This window comes from Camelus bactrianus, chromosome 6 (assembly GCF_048773025.1).
Source record: "Camelus bactrianus isolate YW-2024 breed Bactrian camel chromosome 6, ASM4877302v1, whole genome shotgun sequence".
NCBI classification, from domain to species: Eukaryota; Metazoa; Chordata; class Mammalia; order Artiodactyla; family Camelidae; genus Camelus; species Camelus bactrianus.
Window position 1 is genome coordinate 86,211,248 of NC_133544.1, and position 24,487 is coordinate 86,235,734.

Here is a 24,487-nt window from a genome sequence, read left to right on the forward strand (position 1 = left end):
GTTTCCAAGTTACATTTTAGTGTTTATAAAAAGTATGTTGATGATAGGAAATTTGGAAAACAGAAGTAAAAAAACAAAAATGAATAAAAATAAAAATCATTCCTAATTCTACTTCCTACCAGTGTAACATCTTTAAACTGAGAATTACTAGCCCTCAAAGTAACCTCCCTTTTATTAACAGTTAGGCAAGCTTACTTTTTCAACAGATATTAGCTGTCCATGCAGCTCAGTGCGATGAAGATGTGCAATACATCTGGACACCTCTGTGCTTGAAGACATAGTTACAATGCCATAGCACTTTGCTCCAGGACTTCGAGCATTTGTAACTACCTTTGCACTCAGAACCTGTAAAATGAGACTATACTTCAGAAAGTTTTATAACTTTACAACTACAACTTTACAACATATCTACAAAATATCTAGATATTTACAACATATCTATGGAACTTTACAATGGAGACTATTCAAATTAAAGCATGTGTTCAGGATATACAAATTCAGGATAAAGGATACATTGATGATCTATATAATTGTTTCATATTCTTGCAATCACCATCTACCTTGCCTACTTAGTAAAATTCAGGGGAACAATTTAAAGGGTCAAAGCGCAATTTAACCTAGTTTTAGTTTCTTCATTTTTTTTTTTCAAATACATCATCAAAATACAAGCATTCCCATCAATGAAGTAATGGTACAATTAATGAAAGCAAAGAAACAATATACTCAATTAGATTTGAGCCAAAGTCTCCCTATCAAAGACCCACCCTGAATCTCTTAAAGATAGAAAAAAAAAAAAAACTGTAAGTGCCCAAAAAGTGTCTAGATAAGTGTTAACACTTTTCTATGAGTCACTGTAAGAAACTTTAAAAAATAAAGAATTTGCATGTAAAAAGGCAGCCTTGAAAATGTGCTCTAAAAACACACTTTCCATCTATGTACTTTTAAAATATGTATCAATAAAAAAAATGACACTTTCAATTCTATAACATGAACAGCTGCAAGAGACAACACAGGGATGGGTGAGTGAAAAGAAAAGGTAGAGAGAACAACCTAGTGCTGAACAAATACTACACAGACGTCATGTCACGAAGAGGTACACAGGAGTTTAGGAGGTTGTATGGCGTGGCTGGCTGAAAACTATCAAACTATGTTAACCCCGGGAAGGGCTGACTCACCCCAACAGCAATTTAATTTTAAGCCCAAGATCCTTGTTGTATGTGCATTAGTATTCGTATACAGTTTTAGTCCTAATAAATGCCATCGAAATACTATTTTTATAGCTCTAACAGAACCAAAAATATATCACAGCTGATCATGAGACTACAATTCTCAGTGTTCTGTCTGTGGCTCCTACAAGAACTTCCTTAATGCTGAGGCAACTCTCTAATTAGAAGGAAAAAAAACAGCTCCTAAAATAAACAAGATTTTTGTAACATTCATTAATGGCTATTTGCTAATACTTGAAAGCCTACCATGTGCACACAAAGTATAATAGGTAAGATCCCTGCTATCAAAGAGCTTACCCCACAGTAGGTTACATATGATGTGTATCGAAAACTAAAATGTAAGGTAGAAAGCAGTGAGTGCCCTATGGGATGCAGATCAATTGCAATTTAATTCAACAGCTATTAACAGAATATTCAATTCATTATTGACTATTCTTCTCTTCCATTAGGTGTCCCCTTATATGCCAGAGAAACTTCTGATGAACCAACCAGAGTAAAAGCCTCTCTTTTTGCTCTCTTGGCACCCTGCACTCATCCTTCACATCAAAACTTCTGATTAAGTCTATCTTAACAGTTTTACATTTTTCTCCACCGCTCTACTGGAATCTGTACGATGACAGGGACTACATCCATTTTGTAGTCAAATTCTATTGCCTAATATTAGTCTACCTATGTTTTCCGGATGACCAGATCAGTCTCAGCAATTCTAGTTCCTAGAAAAACTATGATGAATTTAACAAATGAAACTCAGTCCTTGATTTAAATGGGCTCAAAATATGAACTCTTAATACAAAGATCCCCAGGGCTCAGAGTGAGATTATATGATGAAACTCACCATTACCACAGAACTCAATAATTATGCCTGTAACAGTCCTGAGAGAGTTAAAAAATTAGATTTTATTTATACTGTTTTGAATACAACCCTTGTTTAAAATGGAGATACTACAAAGACGGTTAAAAAGGTAAAAAGAAGTACCTTTCCGTATTTGCCAAAGAGGTTCTTCAAATCAGCAGCTTTGGTATTAGAAGAAAGTCCACTAACCCAGATATTTTTAGTTGAGCTTCCACTGCTACCACTAGTACTACTTGTACTTCCTAGAACAGATTTAACATCAGAAGTTTAAGTATACAAAATTACTAGGGCCATATTCTTCCAAAATTACAAAACCCTCTTGTTTAATTCTGATAGTACAAAGTGCAAGAGGGAAAAATCAAAGCAAAAGATAAACTGTTTTCAAGAATTTAAATACTTAATAACAAACACTAATCAACCAGTACATCTTCATTCTCTATTAGAGAAAGGGTAAGAGAAAATGGAAATTATATGTTGCTAGATAACTCTGGATTTAACAAAAATCAATCTTCTAAAACAAATCAATGACAAAAATAAGATTAGAGACCTCAAAATCTTTTAGAAGGTAAATGGTTATATGAATTGTTTCTGTACTATTTCCACAAAGTCTAGTTCCATACAGATAGATGCCATTTCTTAAAGTACAGGCCTACACACCCTTCATACAATACAATACAATCACCCTTCAGTGCTTTTCTTCAAATGTGCTGTTATAAAACAGGAATTTTCATTTGTTTGACTTTATTTGGAAAACAATCCCTACCCACTTTAAGAGAAATAGTACATAAACAAATAAAAGTAAAAATGTTTAAAACTTCAAGTTATTATATGCAGAAAGAGTAAAATGTTCTCTGCTTTAAAAAATTACATGCCACAAGTTTTAGCTGAAAAACTACTGTCAGTGTGCTTACGAGGAGACAACACATGCCTGACTCAAATATTTTAAATATTAATGACTGCTGCATTCTATTCTTAAGAAACATACTTACCAAGGATCTGTTTTATCTCATGAAATGTTAACTACAAGTCTGTGTATCTTTTTTATTCTACCAGTAACATTTGGGCCCACATACTTCTCCAATTACAGGAAAAACATTTTTAATGATAGGAAAAACTTAACATTTAGTTAAGACTACACTAAGTTTCTAAATTTAAAGGATAACAATTTATTATATCTTATCCATTAACCAAAATTGCAAGAGACGTAGGTAATGCAATTAATTGTCAATTACTAAATCAATCACTAAAATTTCTAATCATGAAAATATATCAACAAAATATACTAAACCACAGAGGACACATAATATTCCTTTTTTTTTAGGCACTCAAGAGGCATTTTAGGAATCTACAGTACCTAAATGGTATTATTTTCCCTTAAAGTGTTTTTTTAAAAAGAATATAAGACATATTTTTCAAATATACAGCGTATACAAGACAAAACTAAAGCGTATGGCCATGAGATAACCAGAGACTTCCCAGTAACAAAAAGAAATCAAATATTACACCTTTAAGCTTACAGAAATTTAAAATAAAACTACTTTCCTACTTAAGACTCTCATCAACCTAAAATAAGTCAATTAGGAAGTAAATTCTGAAGAATTAAAATGCTAATAATTGGCTATGTTAATAGAAGTGTGCCCTGATTTAAAGAATGAAAAAAAGTAGAACCAAATGGTAGAAACTGAATTTCTTTCAAATATTCAGCTCCAGAAATATACAGAAATATTATAGCACATTTCCTACTAGACCGAACAGGGAAAAGACAGTGGTAGTATGTAGGGGTTATAAGAGACTGCAATCAAAAATAAAATACTTCTGAAATTATAATGTAAGAAAATGAAATACCTATTATATGAATATTCAATACAGTTGCTCAGAAGACAATGTAAAAAAACACACATCAGATTTTTAGCAAACTCATACCAGTCTACAAATTAAGTAATTAAGAGAGTAATGCTTCAAGTACACTGAGAGTTTGCCGTAATCTAACTCCACTGCTTACACAAAGGCCATCCAAAATTTTTAGTATGTCAATTTTCAAGGACTAAATGTCAAAGGAAATACCAGGCAATTATTACTTTTTAATAAAAATATGCAATTTACCACTGAAATAAATAGGAAAAAAAAATCCATTACCTTTGTCATCTTTGGATGATGTCTTGCTGTCTTTAGATTCCTTTGAAGAGCTAAAGAAGCAAATCACCAGAAGAAAATTGAAAACAAAAAAAACCAAAAAAACCCAAAAATCGAACAGCTTGATATTGACTGCATTTCAAACTAGTGCTATTCAAACAGATTAACAATTCCAAAGGCCTAGATTAGGTTATTTGAACAAATGATTCCCTTAGGATTCTTGCACTGATTTTCCCCAAGATGCCTGAAGATCTAGATTTTCTGACAATTCTATTCAGTGGTTTTATGGCCATCTTCTCCAGATTTCAGGACTGGGACTTGACTTCATTTTGTGTTCTTAGGACTGATAGTTGTTCATTAACCATCATCACAAGGATTTTTAAAAATAAAACACAAAAAAATTGTCAATTTGAAAAAAAAAACAAAAAAAAAACAAAAAAAAAAACCAAATATATGCTGACAATTCGACAATGCAATCAGTAGGACACACTGCATATTATGAAGATTCTTGAAATTTTTTTTAAAAGTAACTTATGACGGTCAAAAATATTATAGGCAGGATCATAAGTACTAATTACTGTACATGGTCTTGAAGCCACCCCCTTAATGTAGAGCGATCTTATTGAATGCTGGAATTCAGTATCGTAAAGAACTGACATAGAAAAACAAACCTCTTTGCTTGACCAGAGGCCCCAGTAGACGAGGGCCCTTTCTTCAAAGTATCCTTTTCTTTGTCTCCAGATTCTGCTTTCTTAGAACCTTCTCTGGCTTCCTTCTCGACAGGATCCCCCTTCACGCAGTCTTCCTTCTTACCATCTTTATGGTTCGCATTCATCTCATAATCCTTGCTTTCCTTCTCCGGACTCTGTGCAATGGCGTCCTGCCCATCTTTTGGCTTACTTGCTTCAGAATCTGTAATTTTCACATTTTTACCTGTTTCTAGGAGGTCATCACCATCAAAATCCAGAGTGATGGCATCTTCAGCCTGGATTGTGACCGAGATGTTGTCATCCTCAGCTTCTTTCACAGTCGCATTAGCTTCCATCTCTTCATGAGCTGTGTGATCAGCCTCAGCTAGGTTCCCTTCTGAAGGAAGAGGTTTAGATACTTCTTGTGTACCATCACCAGAACCTGCTATATCTAAGAGGATTTAACAGGAATAAATATGGCAAAACAAGAAGTTTAAACAATTTCATATTCATAAGCTAGAATAGGACCTAGAAAATATAAAGCCAGTTATTAGCACTGATGGGAAGGTTAGGAAGAAAAACACAAGGGTATTAACTAACATAAACAATCCTTTACCCAGGATCACTTATTCTTCATGGAAAAAATGATCTCTACATACAAATACCAAACAACGGAAGTGAGGAAATGGTTCCATCCTGAGGATACCAGTTCTTCATTTCTGATTATAAGTTAATGGCATATGGAAGATTTTTTTCCTCCATGAGATAGTGACAAGTGTGCAGATTTGTTATTCAATGTTCGAATGATCTTGGGATTTAACCCTTGTGACCTTCGGAACTCCCACGGTGATGTCTTGAAAGGTCACAGTCTGAGGATATCAATCAGTCTTCAAAGTATTCAGGGCCTCATCTTTTTCGCTCTTCTTATTCAATTCTTGGGTAGTCCAGAATCATGGAAAACCGCTACAGGAGGCTCCAAAGATGGCCTGCTCCATAAGGTTTAGGAAATTGGCTATATCCAGTCTTCATCCTGTCCAGTCAGTCCTGCAGTTACCATTTTCAAAGATGTCTTGCATTCTCCCGAAATAGAAAGGCTTCGGGCATCTGAGATTTTCAGTTGGTAGCTTTACTTCATCATTGCTTCCAAGTTTTGAATTCTGCCTTGCTTAGAACCCTGTTCCATGTCCTTTCTAGTCCAAAGTAGGAAAATCCTTTGACTTCTTTCCAAGAACTCTTCCATAACCTCATACTGACCACATGTATTGCTACTGATGTCCCTGTAATTATATTGAACGAGACAGCTCTCCTAAACTACCATATAACTGTCAGAAGACCGAACGAAAATTTTTTTAAGTAGCAAATAGTCTCCCAGTCACCTAACATTTTTAGGACTAGCTGCAAAATTACTTGTTACATATTAGGACTCGAATAAGCACGTATGAGTTACTGCAGTGCCAGATTTAAGGATGTAATCAACTTACCGTATGCTAGAAATTATTTTTAAAAATAAAATTTAAATTGGGTTAAATAAAAAATGGCATTGTCCACTACAGTAACTGATATGTACATTAAGTTAGAACATGTCTTAAAGTGTTAAAAAGAAAATTAAAACCAATTGAAAAATAAAATTAAGATGCTAACTTAATTCACTAAATTGATAAATTTGAAAATAAACTCATTTCAAAAAATAAGATTTCAAATAAGAAATGCTTTACTCTCACTAATTTAGTTTTTCTAAATGTCACCAATTTTTAAACTCTACTTAGCATCAAACATACCTTTCTCATTTTCTTCTTCCTCACCATCCTGAAATTCAAAAAATAATCAAATGTAAAATGAATTCACTTAAAACTGGATTTCAGTAATAGTACAAAATCTATCAGGTTAAACTGTCCTATAATATAATAATATTAGAGTCACCTATCACTAACAAATATAGGATATTCTAATCAGAACCAAAACACATTTACAGAAATTTGGCACGTCTTGTATACATGATTTTAGACAAGAAAACAGGCAAGACTGTCGATGATTAGATCAATAACTAACTGAATTACTTAGTTTCAGTATTCAAAACTAGTTTATACAACCCAAATCTTACTCATATCAAAGAAATACCAATAAAAAGCCTGACCTGATTACTTTCTATGACACAGTTCAAAGGCATTCTTAGGGCACACTATTCAAAACATAAGACATACACTTTCAAGGGCCTGAATGCATATTAATAAACAAAACAAACAAAACACACTCCCTTTTTAGGCATCTCAGAAGTAAGAAGGATGACTACAAGAGTATTTCAAATTCTTCATTCCTTTTTATCTTTTTTCATCTGTTAAAAATGAATTCATAAGCTGTCACATATACACTGGTCAGCCACTTTAAAAATGATACTTCTGCTATAGGTAATCAAAGCATGTAACTGACAAATTTGTTTTAAATGACTGATTTTAATTTTTAAATATGTGACATTCTAATTTTAAAATATGTGACATCACCTAATCTAAAACTGAGCACATGCTGGCTTGAAAACAGAAATACTGCAAAGCAAAACATTTTTATTTACCCTACACCCAGCAAATACTGCAAAAATTACTTACTTATAGCAAGATCAAATCAACATTTCCCAAAATTAAAGATCATAATAAGCAAAGTAATATGGATTATAATCTCAGTATTAAAAAAATTAAGGAATGTTTTAATTTATAACTTTAAAAATAAAAGCTGAGTAGAAGTAGATCATTTTTAGTCAAGTTGGTGTCAATCTACTACTACATACAAAGTATTATAGAACAGTGGTTCTCGAACTTAGAGTCTGTATCAGAATCCCTTGGAGGGCTTGTGAAAACATAGATTGCTGAGCACCAACCCCAGAGTTTCTGATTCAGGTCTGGAGTAGGGCCTGGGAATTTGCATCTCTAACAGTTTCCAGGTGATGCTGATGCTGTTGGTACAGGGATGACACATTTAAGAACTGCTGCCTTAGAGTGACAGCCTAACAGTGAAATTAGACTTAAAGCAAAATTTAACTGTAAACAAAACTTTAAATGGCATATTTATAATACAATTTTAGATTCATATAAAAGCATGCATGCCTTAAAAACATCAAATATTTTACCATATACTCAAAATTATATTTGGATAACAAACATATTTCTAAGAAATCATTTTAAATGATTTTTCAATTTTAAGTTAACATATAAGTGCCTCAATTAAGGAATGACCAATTGTTTTACACACTAAAGTAACATGAAGGAAACTGAAAACACTGAAACAATTAAGCCACAAGTTTAGGGAATAAAATAGTCTAAAATAGATTACTGGTTGACAGCAATATGAATCCTATTATTACATAAATCCATTACATTGTGCTCTATCTCCCAATTGTTGTACATTCATATGTGCAACATTTAGAAAGGAAAGAAAAATGGGTGGAGTGGCAGGCAGTGGCATCAATAAAAGTATGAGTTATGCTGGAACTACTAGTATCTTTTTCTTCCAAACCCTCTTTCAGTTTAGTAATTTATCTTATAGAGGGATAAATAAACTGGAATATCTTAACTTTTACCTAAAAGCAGAATAAAGAGGGGAGGATATAGCTCAAGTGGTAGAGTGCATGTTTAGCATGCACAAGATCTTGGGTTCAATCACCAGTACCTCCATAAAAAAAAAAAACTAATAAATAAACAGACCTAATGACATTCCCCCCAAAGTAAAATATAATATATTTGTTTTTAGAAAAGCAGAATAAAGGAACCTAAAGACTGCAACTTGCCTCTCCTTTGTCTACCTGAGATGCAAAGGCAAACCATTTCCAAGTTATTCTGATTTAGAAATGCAATACTGATAGGTTTGAGAGAAAAAAATGACCAAAGTATTTGCTATCGCAAAAAGTAAAATTTATAGGGGTGAGGTGGGTATAGCTCAGCCACACAGTACACATTTAGCATGCATGAGGTCCTGGGTTCAATCCTCAGTACCTCCCTTAAAAAAAAATAAAATAAAAAATTTGAAAACATTATGATGTAAAAAAACAAAATCCTTTCTGCTGCACTTCCTGCCAATTAGAAATATTTTCTAGCTGCTAAAATAACTGGTAAGGTTTGCCATACTTTGCTCAAGAGTTTTTAGATATTTAGCCTAATGATTCAACAGGTCTTCTGAAGGATTTCATAACTTTAGTTTCTCAAAATAGTGGTAACACTAGCTTTATTACTTAAATGCCCATAAGAAAAGAGTCTGACCCAGTTTCTAGAAAAAAGACTGATTACAATGGGGTTGAGGCACAAAAACAACTAGAGTTAGTAGAAAAGATGAGCCACATACCAGTGCGTATTTGTGTTATTGTTCAGTGTGTGCACTAACCATAGCACTACTAAGGTTGAACCATTCCTCCCTGGTTTAACCCCAGTAGTTAATAAAAAAAACCATGAAATATGAGAAAGACATTGGGAAATTTTCCCTGTATATGATATATACGCACAGACATGACATGTACCTTATTTGTAAATGATTTTCCCCCACTGAAAACAGATTTTTTTTTTCAGAATGATAAATAAGTAACAACAATGTACGCATCCTTTAAAATTAACTTTTTAAGTTTATCTTGAAAAAATATAATATTTCATGTATGAAAATGAAGCAAAAGCTCTACTATGCTCGTGTTATCTTTGTAATGGGATCTACAGACCTAGTCAAATGCCAAAATTCATACAGGAAGCGTCTCTATTTTTATTTCATCATAGCAGCCATAGTAGCAATGACTAGTGAGAAATAAATATAAACCTAAGACATATTTCAGTTAACAAAGCGTTTACTATATACCCATCCTGTTATGTTCCCCTAGTTCAACTTTGTGATACATGTACATATATGTGCTAAGTAAGAAGACCTCTTCTGAAGGCCTCTGTTACCTTGACTTTTATGTAAACACTGCACTCAATCTGACTAATTTAAACTAAACCTCAGAATAACCCTAAGCCATTAACTGCGTGCTATCTATCTCACAGTAGGCAAAAGACCGTGGGAAATACAAAATACCTGGCACATAACAAGCATTCAATAAATATTTGTTGAATGAATTTACCGAATAAATGTAGTGTAAGACACTGCTGTCTTTGGTGGAGGGAGTGAACTAACTGCTCATTTTTATGTAGGCAGAGGGTTTAACCGCAGAGGGCTTAACCGTAGCGCTGTGTTAAGTACAATGGAATTCAGAAAACAACATTTACTAGTGTGGAGTTTAGTGAAAAGAATACCAGACTAGGCATCTTTACCACTAAATTTCACTCTGTGGTATTGTCATCTACCTAGGTGAATATAACTACAAAATAGAGATAACATATGACCTATATAGGATATGTAGGATTAAATGAGATAATGGACATAAAAAGCAAAGCACTATATAACAAAGAGATATTAGAGAAAGCTTTATGGATGAGACAGATTTAAATTTGACTTTCAGAGGTATATAGACTTCATACAACAAAGAAGAGGAAGGCCCTTCAAGTTAATGAAATATTAGGGGCAAAGGCAAACAGAAAAAAGAATATACATGATATAGTCATAGAAGATTGACAAGATGAAGACTAAATTTTTAAGAATTAAAGCATTAGCAAATATAAACATTCTTCAGAAAAATTTCAAAAAATTCTCAAGTAATTGATATCTTCAAACTACTAGTAAAACAATACTACAAGTAAGCACTAATTTCGTATATACTATGTGCCAGCACGTATGATTAATCTTTCTGTCAATTTAGCAGGTAGGAATTACAATGTTCATTTTACAGACACAGAAATTGGCTAAGAGAATGTTCCCACAGTCACAATATTGTAAGTAACTAACAGAAGTAGAATGTGAACCAAATTCTATCTGGTATGACAAACTGCCTAGAGGCTAACACCTAAAATCTAAAGATTTAAACTTCAAGTCAAAGCCTGAAGACTGGCTTTGAATAAATATATCCCTACACAAATTTATTACCTATTCGCTTATATTTTTAAAAACAAGTAATAAAAGGGTAAATCTTGAATTTCAGAAAATTCACCAACCAGGGGATAGGTGAAGGGGACTTTTCTGAGTTTATCTTGTCTTGCAGATTTGACTTTGAAACCATGTAAATATTTTAAATAATTATAAAATTAAATTTAAATTTCTAACTTTTTATTTTAATAATTATAGGCTCCCAAGAAATGACAGATTAAATTTTTCAAAAAAGCAGTATCTAATTATTGAAGATAAAATGAAACAAGTCAACCTAAATATATATTAGTTGGTGATCATATAGAATGACTAGTTTAAAACACAGTGATCTGTTCATTCCAGAGGGCTACATCCTTAGGAAAGATATAACTGGGGGTGGGTTGGGGGGGGGGTGGAATATCTTCAATTATTTTCAGAAATCACACTAGGGGTGGTGTTAGTATTATCATTCTAGGACTACCATATGTATACTGTGAGATAAAGGAAGTAATTAACTTAGAAGTAAGTATCCCTATGAACTCAAAACCTATTTTATCTTAAAAATAAAAACCAACAAAAACAAACCAACAGCACACATTCTCTAGCACTGTACACTAAAAAGGCCTAGAAAACATGAACAATCCAGTGGCAATGAGTACCACCACCACCACCAACATTGCTGACTCGAAAATATCATTTACCACTAAAAAGAAAAAATGGCTATTTACAGGCCTGGAGCAGGAAATGTAACATCTTAACCAGAAAGCAAGGAAGCAAAGATTACCGGGATCATACTGAAAGGACTCAAAAGCCAACCTGAAGAGGTTCTTACTCACTACAGATGGGACAATCTGAGCATTAATAAGGATAATAATTACAATGGACTAAAATATATTAAATGTATTTAAATCCACAAGTTCAAAAGGAAACTAAGGGAGAAAAAGGAAAAATTAAAAACTCATTAGTCACTATGAAAATGCTTATGAACCAGCTCATTATTTTGAAAATTGGTTAAAAAGAAGAAAAAAAAATCAAACACAGATGCTGGCTTTCCTTTGTACATGGCACCACAGAGTAAACAAATAGTAGATGAGGAGAAGTTTCTCTTTCTAGGAACATTCCAGCTAATAAACGAAGAAAAAAATGACAGAATTGGAATATCACCACTTTGATTTCCCTAATTAATTAATGCGGTATGGATCACCAAAGATTGGTACCATTACCAAGAGGATACAATCAGACATTACGTGTATTGAATGGAAGAATAGCACACTTCCTATGCACGAGTTGTACATTTTGGGAGAATAGGGGTGGGGGCACAGGAATCAGAGAGCAATCCTCTATCCGATAACCAACTTACCAAATTACAGGAAATACAGTAACAGAGGAACATGTTGAATGACTCCATAGGAATGTAATCAGCAAAATCTAGACTTTGGAATCTCTACAGCAGGAGTTGGCAAAAACTATGCCAGATGCTCTTTTTGTGAATATTTTTATTGAAACAGCCACATCCATTTATTTGCCTAGTGTCTGTGGCTGCTTCCACACTACAATGGCAGAGTTGAACAGTGTGACAGACCACATGGCCTACAATGGCTAATACATTTTCTACCTAGCCCTTTAAGAAAAACTTTGCCAACTCTTGCTCTATAGGTTAAACAACTCAATTTCTTCAACAAATAAAATAAGGGGGAAAAGATGGAGGGAAAAAACCTAAAGATTAAAAGAGATCTAATAGATATTTCAATCAATCACAATATGTAGATCTTACTTATATCTGGATTCAAATAAAACCTGTTTAAAAAACAAAAAACTATGAACAGTTGGATATTTGAATATGTTAAAAATCACGTATTAGGAGTGACAGTTAAAACAAAAAGTTCTCTTTTAGAGATACATACTGAAATTTTTAAAGCAAAATATAATGTCTGGGATTTGTTTCAAAATAAGGCAGAAAAGGGAAAGTGAATGGCGGTGTAGATGAAACAATACTGCCCTTGAAGTGATAACAACTGAAGCTGTGTGATGGTTACACTCCATGCAGTATTCCTTAATGCACACCATAAGAATATATTCATTAAACATGTTTAGAATTTAGAAGCATCAGATCATGATGAAACTCAGATACACTTGTATTTCTAGACATTCCACTACACATAATTTAGGAAAAGGAAAAATGTCATTTTACTTAAAGGAAATTTCTCTGAAGACATAACCTCCCTATCTTTTGATACAGTAAGACAAAACTTGCCCCTTAATGAGAACTAAGTATTCTTTCACTATCAGGATGGAACAGGAGCAAGGTCAACTCTAGCTCATAAAAACTTCTGAAAATCAGGGAAAGGCACCCATCTTTTAAGATACTTTATTTCCATTGGTTAAAATTTTTATAATAAATATATATCTATTATGTGAATGAGGACCCTTATAAATGATGCCCTCACATACAGCCTGCACAACTATAGGAAAGGCCCTTGATAAAAATTAAAAAGCCAATTGCCAAAAAATATGGAGAGCTCAACTCTACCTTTTTGCATTAAAATCTAGAAAAAGTACTACTCCAATTTGAGAGTTAATCTTTCTCATCTATTATTTATCACTGAGAAATGAACAAACCTGGGGATAGTATGGGGGACAAGTCTCTAGACTTTCACAGTCCTAACATTTCCTTCCTGAATATTCCGAATTATCAAAAACATTTCTCCCAGAAATGTAATTTCCCCACTGCAATAAACACAAAGAGCCAATATATAGCCTCACTAGCATTTCAAAGGCAAGAGAACTACAGGAAAAGAAGGCATGACCAAAGGCAATCAACTAAGCAGTCTATGAATATAAACCCCATCATACACTCTTCCAGTAAATATTATAATGAGGAAGTAACAGACCAGATCACTATTTTTTCTAAATCTAGTAAACAGAGGGAACTCCTATCTCTATTTGAAAGTATACTATTTAAAGAAGGTACATGATTGAGCTACAAATGTCTGTGTACAGCATCTGTACATCAAGCTTTCAAAATGTACACTATGCATACCACATATACCAAAAGCAAAATTTGATAATACACAAGAGCAGTCATTTTCAACATACACATACATAACCCCAAGTAAATTACTTCAACAGAGACTTTTATCATTTTTATACTATGCCCATCCTAGGAATGTTAAATTAACATTTTAAAGCTTTGAAAAGGATATTAGTACTTTTAAATGATTTATTTTATACCAAAGTGACAGAAAAAAATCAAGGAGTGTGTAGGCTTCCCAATAGACTGGTAACCAGAGTTACACTTTATAGAAAGGATAGACTATTTTTATTTTTATTTTGAAAACAGTAGGAACCTTGTTGTAATAACTTCCATTTACCTCTATGGCAACAGAAATTCCAGCTCCCAATTTTAAGTATTTGATATATACACAACATAAATAACTCAATTTTATGAATTAAAGAATTATGAAGTCAAAATAAGATTCCTTTTCCAAGCCCTTCCACCCACAATATCAAATTCATAGTACTAAATGTAAACTTACTTGGGCTGTTAGAAAGGTATCATCTTCACCTTCTTGAGCTTCAATTTCCTAAGTAAAAGGGTATACAATAGCTTTGCTTTACAAAATATCTGGGTAATATGAGAATGCTTTTATGCTATACCTGATTATCACTAGCCTCATGTTCTGTACAAAGTCTAGGGATACCATGGGCACTAAGTCAGTGCTTAGTAATTCAGACTGTATTTTTTATGGCAACATAAAAACTTAGTCATATTGATAAGAGACTTAGAAAAATGTCCTTCATGAGCCCTTCACTTATGAGGCTAGGGAAAATGAAGTGTTCTAAGCATCAAGACTAACTCCCAAATCCACTGATTTTCTTAACATGTACTAACATACTTCAAAGCAGGGCAAATGGACTATTTCATTCAAAGAAAAGATTTTTTAAAGTATACAGTTTCAAGTTAAACTTTTTTTTTTAACAGAGGTACTAGGGATTGAACCCAGGACCTCGTGCATGCTAGGCACACAATCTACCACTGAGCTACACCCTCCCCACTGAATTAAACTTTCATAAGTGATTTCCCCACCCTTGATAATAACCAAATAAATGCAAATTAATCTTTTACATTCACTAAAGTAGCAAAAGGAAAAAAATAATTAACTACCACCTGGTAATGCTGGCAAAGTCAGGATGAAATTGGTACACTCATTCATAGCAGAGTAGTGAAAAACTTAAAACTTAAATGTCCCAAATTAAAGGAGTAGCTATTAGACACGTAGAGAGCAGTCTAATAAATTATGCTGTAACACATGAATTATGAAGTCATTATGTTATGTGAAAATATTACACAGAATAAATAGTAACATGGCATAATAACTATTATGTAAAAATACATATATGGAAAATAATAAGCAAAATTTTTAAAGGTCATCTTAGGTGGTAGGATTCTGGGTGACTTATAAACAGCTTTAAAATATATTTTTTCAAAAGTCTGTGAATTCCACATTGAATTAGAAAAAATACTTCTTTACTATTTAGTACTTAATTTATCTGTGTCACATTAAAAAAAAACTGGCTAAAGACCTGACATTCGATGTCCTCTTTTTCTATATCTTCTATTGCTTCTGCCTCTATTAATTCATGAGCTCTCTTGTTCTCTTCTGCAGAAAGTAACTCCTTGGAATGCACATTTTCTTCTTCATTTTCACCAAATTCTTCAGAGTCCTTTAGTTCATCATTTCCATCTTGTTCATGTGCCTCTTGATTCTCCAATTCACAGTCCTTTTAATGGTAAGAAAATTTGGTACAACTAGAGGCAAAGTAGTGCAGGCTATCTACCAAAACTTTTCGGTTATTTACATCTCTAAATGTTTTCTCTTTTATCATATTTTGACATTACTCCCAAAGTCAAAGTTCCTTTTACCTTACATATTGTGTCTTTAAAAATAAAGAGGGTCTAATACCAAGGCCATTAAATTATGCATCCGAGTTCCCAAATCTCCCACACTGAAATAGGTACACACTAATTGGAATGCTTTCAAGTTCCAGTTACTTAATATTTACCAAGTCACATCCTATAAGCTGTCCTAGAAGATATGGCTTCAAAGAAATAACTTGTGTTGTCCATGTGCCACAGTGATTTAACTTCAAAGAATATGGAAGTCTTATATATGATAACATAAAGTTTATTTCTAATTAATAATAAGGAATCCCAACTAATACACCAATGTCTGTTCTTAGAAAATATGCAAATAATTAATTTAAATGTTTTTGTTTTGAAATCTACCACTATGCCACAATGCCAAAGGCAAGGAGCATAGGTTGGGATTGTCTCTGTGAAGGAATATCTGCTTGCCCTTCAAAGTTTAGACACAGGGTACTTCAGTAGAAACAAAGAAAAGCAGCAATCTGCTTACTTCTTTCTTTGATTAACTGCAGAAAATGTTGAAAGCAATGAACACTCCTTCCTCCTTTCCTAGTCTTATGGTAAATCAGTAGATTTACGAAAAGGTTCCTGAGTTAAAAGGGGAAAAGGGCAGGAGTGTAACTATTAATCATTCATAGCTGAACTACAATGAGGGAACAGAAATTTCTGAGCGAGGTGGGCAAAGAGAAGGAATCTGAGTGTTTTGGAATGTGGAGTGCTTGGGAGCAGGGCATCTCTGGGAAAGCTGGTTTAACCAACTTCACTACATACCGTGGGGGCATGTTGGGAATTCAAAATGGAGTAGGTGGTTGGTTATATGATTGTAGAAGAACAGGTGCAAAACAAACAAACAAAAAAACCACAGGAAGTCACTGAGGGAACTTCTTCTACTCTGAAGGGCCAGCTTTGACCATTCTCCTCATTTATGACTGGAAGCAATTTCTATATTATTCATATATCTAAGCAATGGGTGATATTTACCCACTACTACTGTATAAATTCCAAAATTACCAACTCTGTGAGACAGGGAAAGCATATTCACTTATTTTCTAATACATAACAAATGCTGATACTTCCAAAAGGAAAAAGAAATATAAAGAAGAAAGTGAAGACATATATAAACAGAATTTTTTAAAGCTCTTTTGTTCTTCTAGACATAAACCAGTTTATTTAATAATAACACAAAGGCATCCTTTGCAGCATATATGAGAGACAGCACTATTATATCTTCTCTTAATATTTCAAATGACTAACATTTTTATGAACGGAAGAGTTGAAAGAAAGTTAGAAATTTGAAAACTAAAAGGGTTTTTAACTAAGTCACAAAGCTTTTCCAGCTTACGGATAATTTTTACTTAATCATACACTCACTACTGAAGACAACTAGAGAAAATAAGAGGAAAAGGAACAAACATAATGGAAGACATACCACAAGGATAACAGAATATAAAGTTTTTCAAGGCTCAAACAAAAGCTGATTACAGTCACGCAATCATCAATTTTAATGGGTCCCTAAGCAAATACCTCCTAGAATGATCTGATTTCAGGGCTAACTCCTCAATCAAACGTCTCTCTTTGCTCTGTGCCTGCCCTCAAAGTGTAAGATACAAAGTGTGGTGCTGTGCAGTCTGTGTGTGTGTAACAAGGGGAGGGGAGAGAGCTAGATGGAAGGAGAGACAGGTGGGTGCATGGACATGAGCTGACTTCACGGTGGAGCGTGCAGACATCCGAAGATTTTATGGCAGTATAGACTAACTGTACACAGAAAATGAAATACAGGAGGTATAACTGCCCATAATTTAAGAGGAACTATGCTCATTCAATAATTCCCGCAAATGCCACAATACTTATGACCTAATGATGGGTAAGGAGCAGATCACATTTCATTAAAATGAAAACAAATCAAACTATGATTAAAAATAACTTAGTATATAACTGCCACAACTCCAATTAAAATTACATACTTTGTTTATCTGGCTGGTTAGTTTTGAAATACATTCTTTTTTAGCCAATAAAGACCTGGCTTATTTATCTTTAAAAGGCAAAACAAATGTCTTAATTTGATCCTTACCAAGCAGCAACACATCAGCAATTTCCTCTCTCCACTTTAAGGACTACATTAATCTAAGTTCTGTGTTATATACAAAAACCGAAATGCAATGGGCAGATGGAAAATAAATTATCAATATCCTTCACTGCGGTACCTTGTCCAGGAACTAATATATCGATTGCCCTGTGGCTGTTCCTCTGGCCCCTACGTCTCAGATTTCTACTTAAAGGCCTAGATAAACATTTTCTGCTTTCTGTCTCATTTAACTAGAGATAGTTATTTTATTTCTCAATTATGAGAATTAATACCTTTGACAAAATTATGTAAGTCTCTATCACTATTTTACCTACATACTTTACTGTCTGTTGTTCAAGTATAATGCATGAATTCATCATGCAAAACACTAGGCTCAAAATAAGCATCTTAACCTGAGTAATTAACACTTTACCTTGACAAAAGCATCATCTTCCACGGAAGCATCTCCACTCAACTCATCTGCTTCCTGTTTTTTACCTGCGAAAGAAGGAAAATGGGCTAACAACCAATACTTTATTACTTTAAGAGCAAAAAACATTCAATGAAGTTCACCCCGAGGTATTACTCTCTACTCCCAAATTCTCTGACAACGCTAATGCCAACTGCTTATAAACCACCTGGTCATAGCTGTCTCAAACAAAAAAAAAGCTTTATTAACAGTGACATGCTGTTTCACTAAAATAAGCTGTGCAAATAATTAATCCTACATATGCACCCATCATCTTAACTGACTTGACATATATGACGCGTTTTTCTTTTTCCACTCAAATTCTCTACCCTCAATTCTCCTGGAAGTAGCAGCACCTTTCAACAGAATACTACTAAATGTATATGTAACCAGACGTCTGATAGCTAAATTCAAGACTCATATTCCCTGCAAAGTCTTCCCTAAGTTCTCCTCTTCAACAAGCCTTTTCTGAAATAAAGTTCTCATATCTGACATCTCACAATCCATCAGTTGATTATACTTGTACTCAAGTACATCTTGCTTCACTATTTAAAGAAATACCTTAAGTACAGTGACTGCTTTTATGCTTATTTTGTGTTTCTCCAAAGGCCTAAATATAAATAGTGTTGGGCACTTAACATAATGACTGATTTAACTGATTTAAGGCAAGTAGGAATTACTGCAGACTGAAAACTGTTAATAGCTTCCAGATAAACTACAGGCCTTCCTGACTCAACCTCATCTTCAAAACTTTGCAAATTAGTGGCTGAAATTTTAAAAATGTTTTCTACATTAAAAAAAAAAAAAAAGGTTTTCCACAGAGCCAATGCTGAAGTTTTTGTTTTCAGGGAAGTCCACAAAAACCTACGTAATAACCCATCATGTAACAGAAATGCTGTTTAAAAAAAAAAAAAAAGGCTTCTAGAACTTTAGTATTAAATTTGTTTTAATTCATTTATTTTGAAATGTTAATAACTGTTCTTTCCGGAAGCCAACTAATTAAATTTTCCTTTCCCCAAAACAGGAACTGCTATGTACCCATGACTTCCAGGGTAGAGGGTTCAGCTGTGAGTTTACTGTTAAAAAAAAAAAGTTAGGAAACCTCCTCTTTCCCTTGTCTCTTCACCAGCTCCTATCTTCCATCTACTCCCAACTTGAAATTCTTTCCATGAATGAGTGGTGAAAAGGGAAACAAGATAGCTGGTACTTCCAGGTATGTGAAAAGAAGACTAAGAGTGGAGAGTTTTCTTTTACCCACTGAGGTAACAGAGGGCTTGTCCCTGTCCCTGAGGGCTTATGTGAATCAAGAGAGAAACAAAATGTGGGGCTTTAGTGTGGTGTTTGTATGTTAGAGAAAATAAAAATTGGAAATTACTACAAGTGCAACAACTAAGAAAGCCTGTTCATCAGAGAGTGTTTGTTAATCTATTTTTAAAAAGTAAACAGAGATGCTCCTTACTTGAAAAAGAAAACAGTATCAAGTGAGGAAAAGCTCACTAAATTCTTCTAACACATTTACAGAGAGGAAGTTCCATAATATAATAACCTTAAAGATGCTACCTTTGGGGGAAAATAAGCTTTTAAAAACACCAGGATTCCTGCTTCTCACCCCCACCCCACCGCACCCCCAACACACACACCACCAAATAACCTATAGTGTAGAGCTTTGGGATGAATCCCTTCAGATCATTCGCAAATACTATTTATTCTTTACAAATATAAAATGCTTTACAATTTGCAAAACACTTTAAAAAGTTCAAGTGATTTTTCCAAGCACCGTATGATATAAAGGGCTGGTAATCACAATTCTACAAAAGAGAAGATGAACCTGAGAGGGTAAACAGCTTTCCCAAAGCTAGTACATGGTGTTGTCAGAACTGGAAGCCAAGGTTTCTCATTTCCAGTCCGAAATTCTTTCCACTACATCTTACTATGACCTACTTAAAAGACATTATTCTAGTAAGGAATGGTTAATTAACTCAATGTAAAGATATTATCTTTGAAATGGCAGCCCTCAGCATAATGACAAGCTACATATACTATGCACACTCAGTGGTTTCACTTGCCTTAGTTTACTTAAAGGAAAACCAAATTACACTACAACAAAGCAACGAAAACAACAGCAATCACGACCACTGCTTAAGCAGCTTCGGTGGTCCAGGCACCAGGACAAATGCTCCACGTAGACTAACGTATTTATTTTATCCTCACAGCCACTCTCAAACTTTTATCCCCATTTCAGAAATAGGAAACTGATGCTGAAAAGTTAGATGACAAAGCTAGTAAAAGGCAGGGCTTCAATTTAAACCCAAGCCTATTTCCAACTCCTCAAAACACACAAAACCATTAGCTCTTCAAGTAGCCACAATGTGCTAGTTGTTAAAATTTTTATCTCCTTTAGCATAAACCAAGGCTCCAAAAGCCACGTCTATAAAATTTTTAAATGTGAGACTCGGAGAGATTATGTAACTTGCCCCATGATGAACAGGCAAGAGGGAGAGGTACACAAAAAGGTCCAACCTTGCTACCCCTTACTGTTTTTAACAGCTGTACCACATGAAAGCACTGGACACTTAATGTGTCATCAGTTTGTAAACATAAAAAACATGAGGACAAGATTTGCAAACATCCAGTAATGAAAACTGTAATAATAACCTAATAGGTTCACAGTACTTAAGAAAACTGACATTTTATACATTAGCTTTTGACTGCCTTCATAACCTGTAACTGTGGGCTTGTTTTACACATGCTGAATTAAAAACTATATTGTAATTTCTTCCTTTATGAAAAAAAGTTCATCCCTCCTACATATAAAATATAACTGACATTTTAAAAAGCTGTGATGTTCATCATCCAGTGCAGAACCTAGCATAATGCTACAAAGTGAGCAGACACTCCAGCAGTATATATTTCCTGAGTGATAATGGTTTAAGTTCTGGGTTGGACGCTAGCAATAAACAAGGTCTGGACTTCCACTCCGCTCTTACTGGGACAAAGGTAAGAGCTAGCATGCCAGTCAGACTAGCATCATGTGCAATCCCATCCTGTCAGGAAGGACTGTAAACTCCAGCTCTAATGATGCTGCAAAGCTCACCTACAGATTCTGAACTTTCACGATGTCACAGACAATAACATAAAAGAAAAACCAAATCCCTCTTAACCCACAAGCACCAGCTTTAGCACATTTTTGTACAATCAGTAACCATTTAAACCCCTATCTCCCATTTAAGTCTGTGCTATCAAAGCTCCTCCTATAAATTCATCAGTGCCTCTTTTGTCCTTCAAGGAATCCGGCATGTACCACAGAAATGTGAACTGGTCCAAAGGAAAGGAGCATGACCAGGATGAAGGAGCTAACTAAAAGTTTAATGTAAACAGAAGCATAACTTTAAAGCTTTGAGGAACAAAACTAGAAAGTACATTGACCAGACAAGATAGTCTGAGTAACAAAGTAAAAAATGAAAGCAAAATTACTTATCACAGCTCAAACTATCATAGGAATAACATATGGCTATTCTGAAATTATATAAAAGACAATGCAAGTTTCTCTGCATGATTTTAGGGTCTAAAGTAAAATGGCAAAATAAAAATGTATACACCAAAGAAAGACGACGCTAAAAATACCCCCTCATTTACACAACGTGAGTTTGTATAGGTCCACAAATCCTTAACAAAATGGTTGGAACCAGACATGTTTCAGAATTGTCAGATTTTAAAAGAGTACAGTGGTGTGTATACCATTGGTTAATTTAAACCTCCCAGTAGCTTCTGGAACAGTTCCTCTGAATCAATACGAGAAATATTTGTGCAATGAAATATATGCATACTAACATCAACTAGGGTAAGTCAAGACTGTTATCACTTGGATAATTACTTCTGCCACCAAACTTAAGAAAAAACTTTGTTTTCAAAACTTTTGTATTTCAAAATTATGAATAAAGAATTCTGGGTCACAATTTTGTTTTCTCCTCCAAAGGCAAATTGGTCCTTATAAATGTTTGTAATTTTTCTTTTCAAGTTCAGAAATACCTCCAAAAACAAAAAATCCACTTAATAAGTAGATTTTAAAGTCATTTTGCCAAAAAACTTTGTGGCTGAGTAACTTCCCCTAAACATTTACAGAAGCTACGAAAAGTAGAAAATGTTTAGTCATAAAACTTCTGTTGGAGAAGACAGGGTTTAAGTCAAACTGAACAACATTAATGTTTCCAGCATCAACCTCTCCCCAGTTGCATGAAATCTTAAAATAACCACGGACTGTGCGCCTTGTTAACTGTTTGCATATGTGTTTTAGCTTCTCTTCTATTAAAATGATATTTTACTAATACAATTATTTCCCTAAAAAGCTTTGCATTGTCTTAAACATAGCAGTCATCCAATAGGTCATTTCATAATTTTTAAAAAATCCATAAAGATAATTCATACTCATTATAATAAATCTGGAAAACACCAAAAGTATATTTTTAAAATCTCTTAACTTTGTCATCTAAAGATAACGAAACTGAATAAACACACACACATGCAAGCACACACTTATGAGCATTTGCCTAAGGTTTTGAAAGGCAGCAAAAGTAACTGAGCTCTTAATGGGTTACTTTTCTTTCCTATCAATAAAAAGAAAATAGTACAGCTTAACTCTCAGCACTGTTGTGAGATCAAATAAAGCAATGTGGAAGTTTTCTGAAAACTGTAAAGTATATAAAACAAGTTACAAACTGACAGGCAGAAAGAGATAAATGAAAACGATGTTAAGTCTCAAGCTCTACTCTAGAGCAGCCAGTGGTTCTTAATTCCAGCTGCATAAGAATTATCTGGGGAGCTTTTAGAAAATACTGATTCCTGGGCCCCCAACAGAGCAACTGAAATCGAATCTCTGGGGGACGGAGCCTAGTGTCTATATTTTTAAAAACTTAAAATGACTCTACTGTAGAGCAGACTGAGCAAAACTGAAGAAGTTGGAGTGAGAAGAATATAAGAGGAAGGTCACTATTTTCAGGTTCTCCAGACTAGAGAAAATTTAAGCTCTATCTACCTTTAACAAAACCGCACTATTTGAGTTCTTGTAAAGGGGGAAAAAAATCCTTGAACATAAACCTCTATGAGTACATGCACATGTGCATACACACCTTAGATCAACAAAATGTTACCTGTAATAAATTCAGGGTGATGGAATTATGGGCAATGTTCACTTTTCTATCTGTCATGGATTATCTAATTTTTAAAATGAAAATTTTCACTTTTATAATCTGGAAAACAATTCAGTAAAGCCAAAATGCAAACTACTCCTCCAGGGTACCAGGAGTGCCATGTAAGGCCCATATGGGGTGTGGAGCTAATGGTGTGAATGGTTAGCTCCTGGAATTGCACAACACCGTGGGCCCTTTATTGTAACACATGAGAACTATCTTATAGCTGATTAAATAAATCAGTAAATTCTATCCTTAAACCCTTAAAGCACTGTTCAAACTCTTCATTAAAGTCCTTTCTGATGCCACCAATTGATAATAATGATTTCTTTTTCCTCTAAATTCTGGACAATTTGTACCTTATTTTCCAGGAGTTCATGAAAGAGAAGATGACATTTGAAGTCTTCTGCCCTTAACTCAAAACAAGATGACTGACATGAGAGAAAAAAACTGTCTTAAAGTACTAGAAAATTTTACCTATCCTCCCACCAGGATCCGTGACACACACCATATTTGATACAATAAAATAGCTGAAAAAAAGCACAAAAGTTCTTTGATAATACACGTAATCCACCATACACAACTGCATGAGGCAAATGCAGGTTTTAATGGCTGGGTTTAAGGGCCTGATTTTGTGAAATAAAAATGACATACACAACTTCTGAAGCTGGACAATATTCCAGCAAAAGTTAGGAGGCTTTCCAACACAGCAACAACTCAGTGAGGGATAAAAGGCAGTTGCAATGATTCATGTGTTCTAACAGTAAGTACATTTCACTTATCAGTGTTTAAAGAGAAGCCACTAGTGCTGTTGAGAAAGGCACCTTAAACAGAAAAACTGTTTGGAAGACTGTTAATCTCTGATATACATGCTTCCTACAAAGAAACAAGCAATTAAAACAAGCACCAAAAGAGAGATTTTCAAAAGCAGCTGTTACAAAAGTCATCGTATGGCCCCCGACATTCATTTAACAA

General features: G+C 34.1%; 1 protein-coding gene across 4 annotated transcripts in view; it reads right to left on the reverse strand.

Moving 5' to 3' along the window:
* Positions 1-24,487, reverse strand: part of SLTM (SAFB like transcription modulator) — a 41,133-nt gene that overhangs the window by 11,669 nt on the left and 4,977 nt on the right. For 3 of the 4 annotated variants that reach the window (XM_074366204.1, XM_074366207.1, XM_074366206.1), the window contains 8 exons: positions 18,291-18,355; positions 15,450-15,647; positions 14,402-14,449; positions 6,680-6,707; positions 4,884-5,352; positions 4,216-4,265; positions 2,203-2,321; positions 196-345 (listed from right to left, as the gene is read on the reverse strand). In XM_074366204.1, coding sequence (XP_074222305.1) covers positions 196-345; positions 2,203-2,321; positions 4,216-4,265; positions 4,884-5,352; positions 6,680-6,707; positions 14,402-14,449; positions 15,450-15,647; positions 18,291-18,355 — 1,127 coding nt within the window. The remainder of the gene's footprint in view (positions 1-195; positions 346-2,202; positions 2,322-4,215; positions 4,266-4,883; positions 5,353-6,679; positions 6,708-14,401; positions 14,450-15,449; positions 15,648-18,290; positions 18,356-24,487) is intronic. The other variant, XM_074366205.1, reaches the window with a different exon arrangement.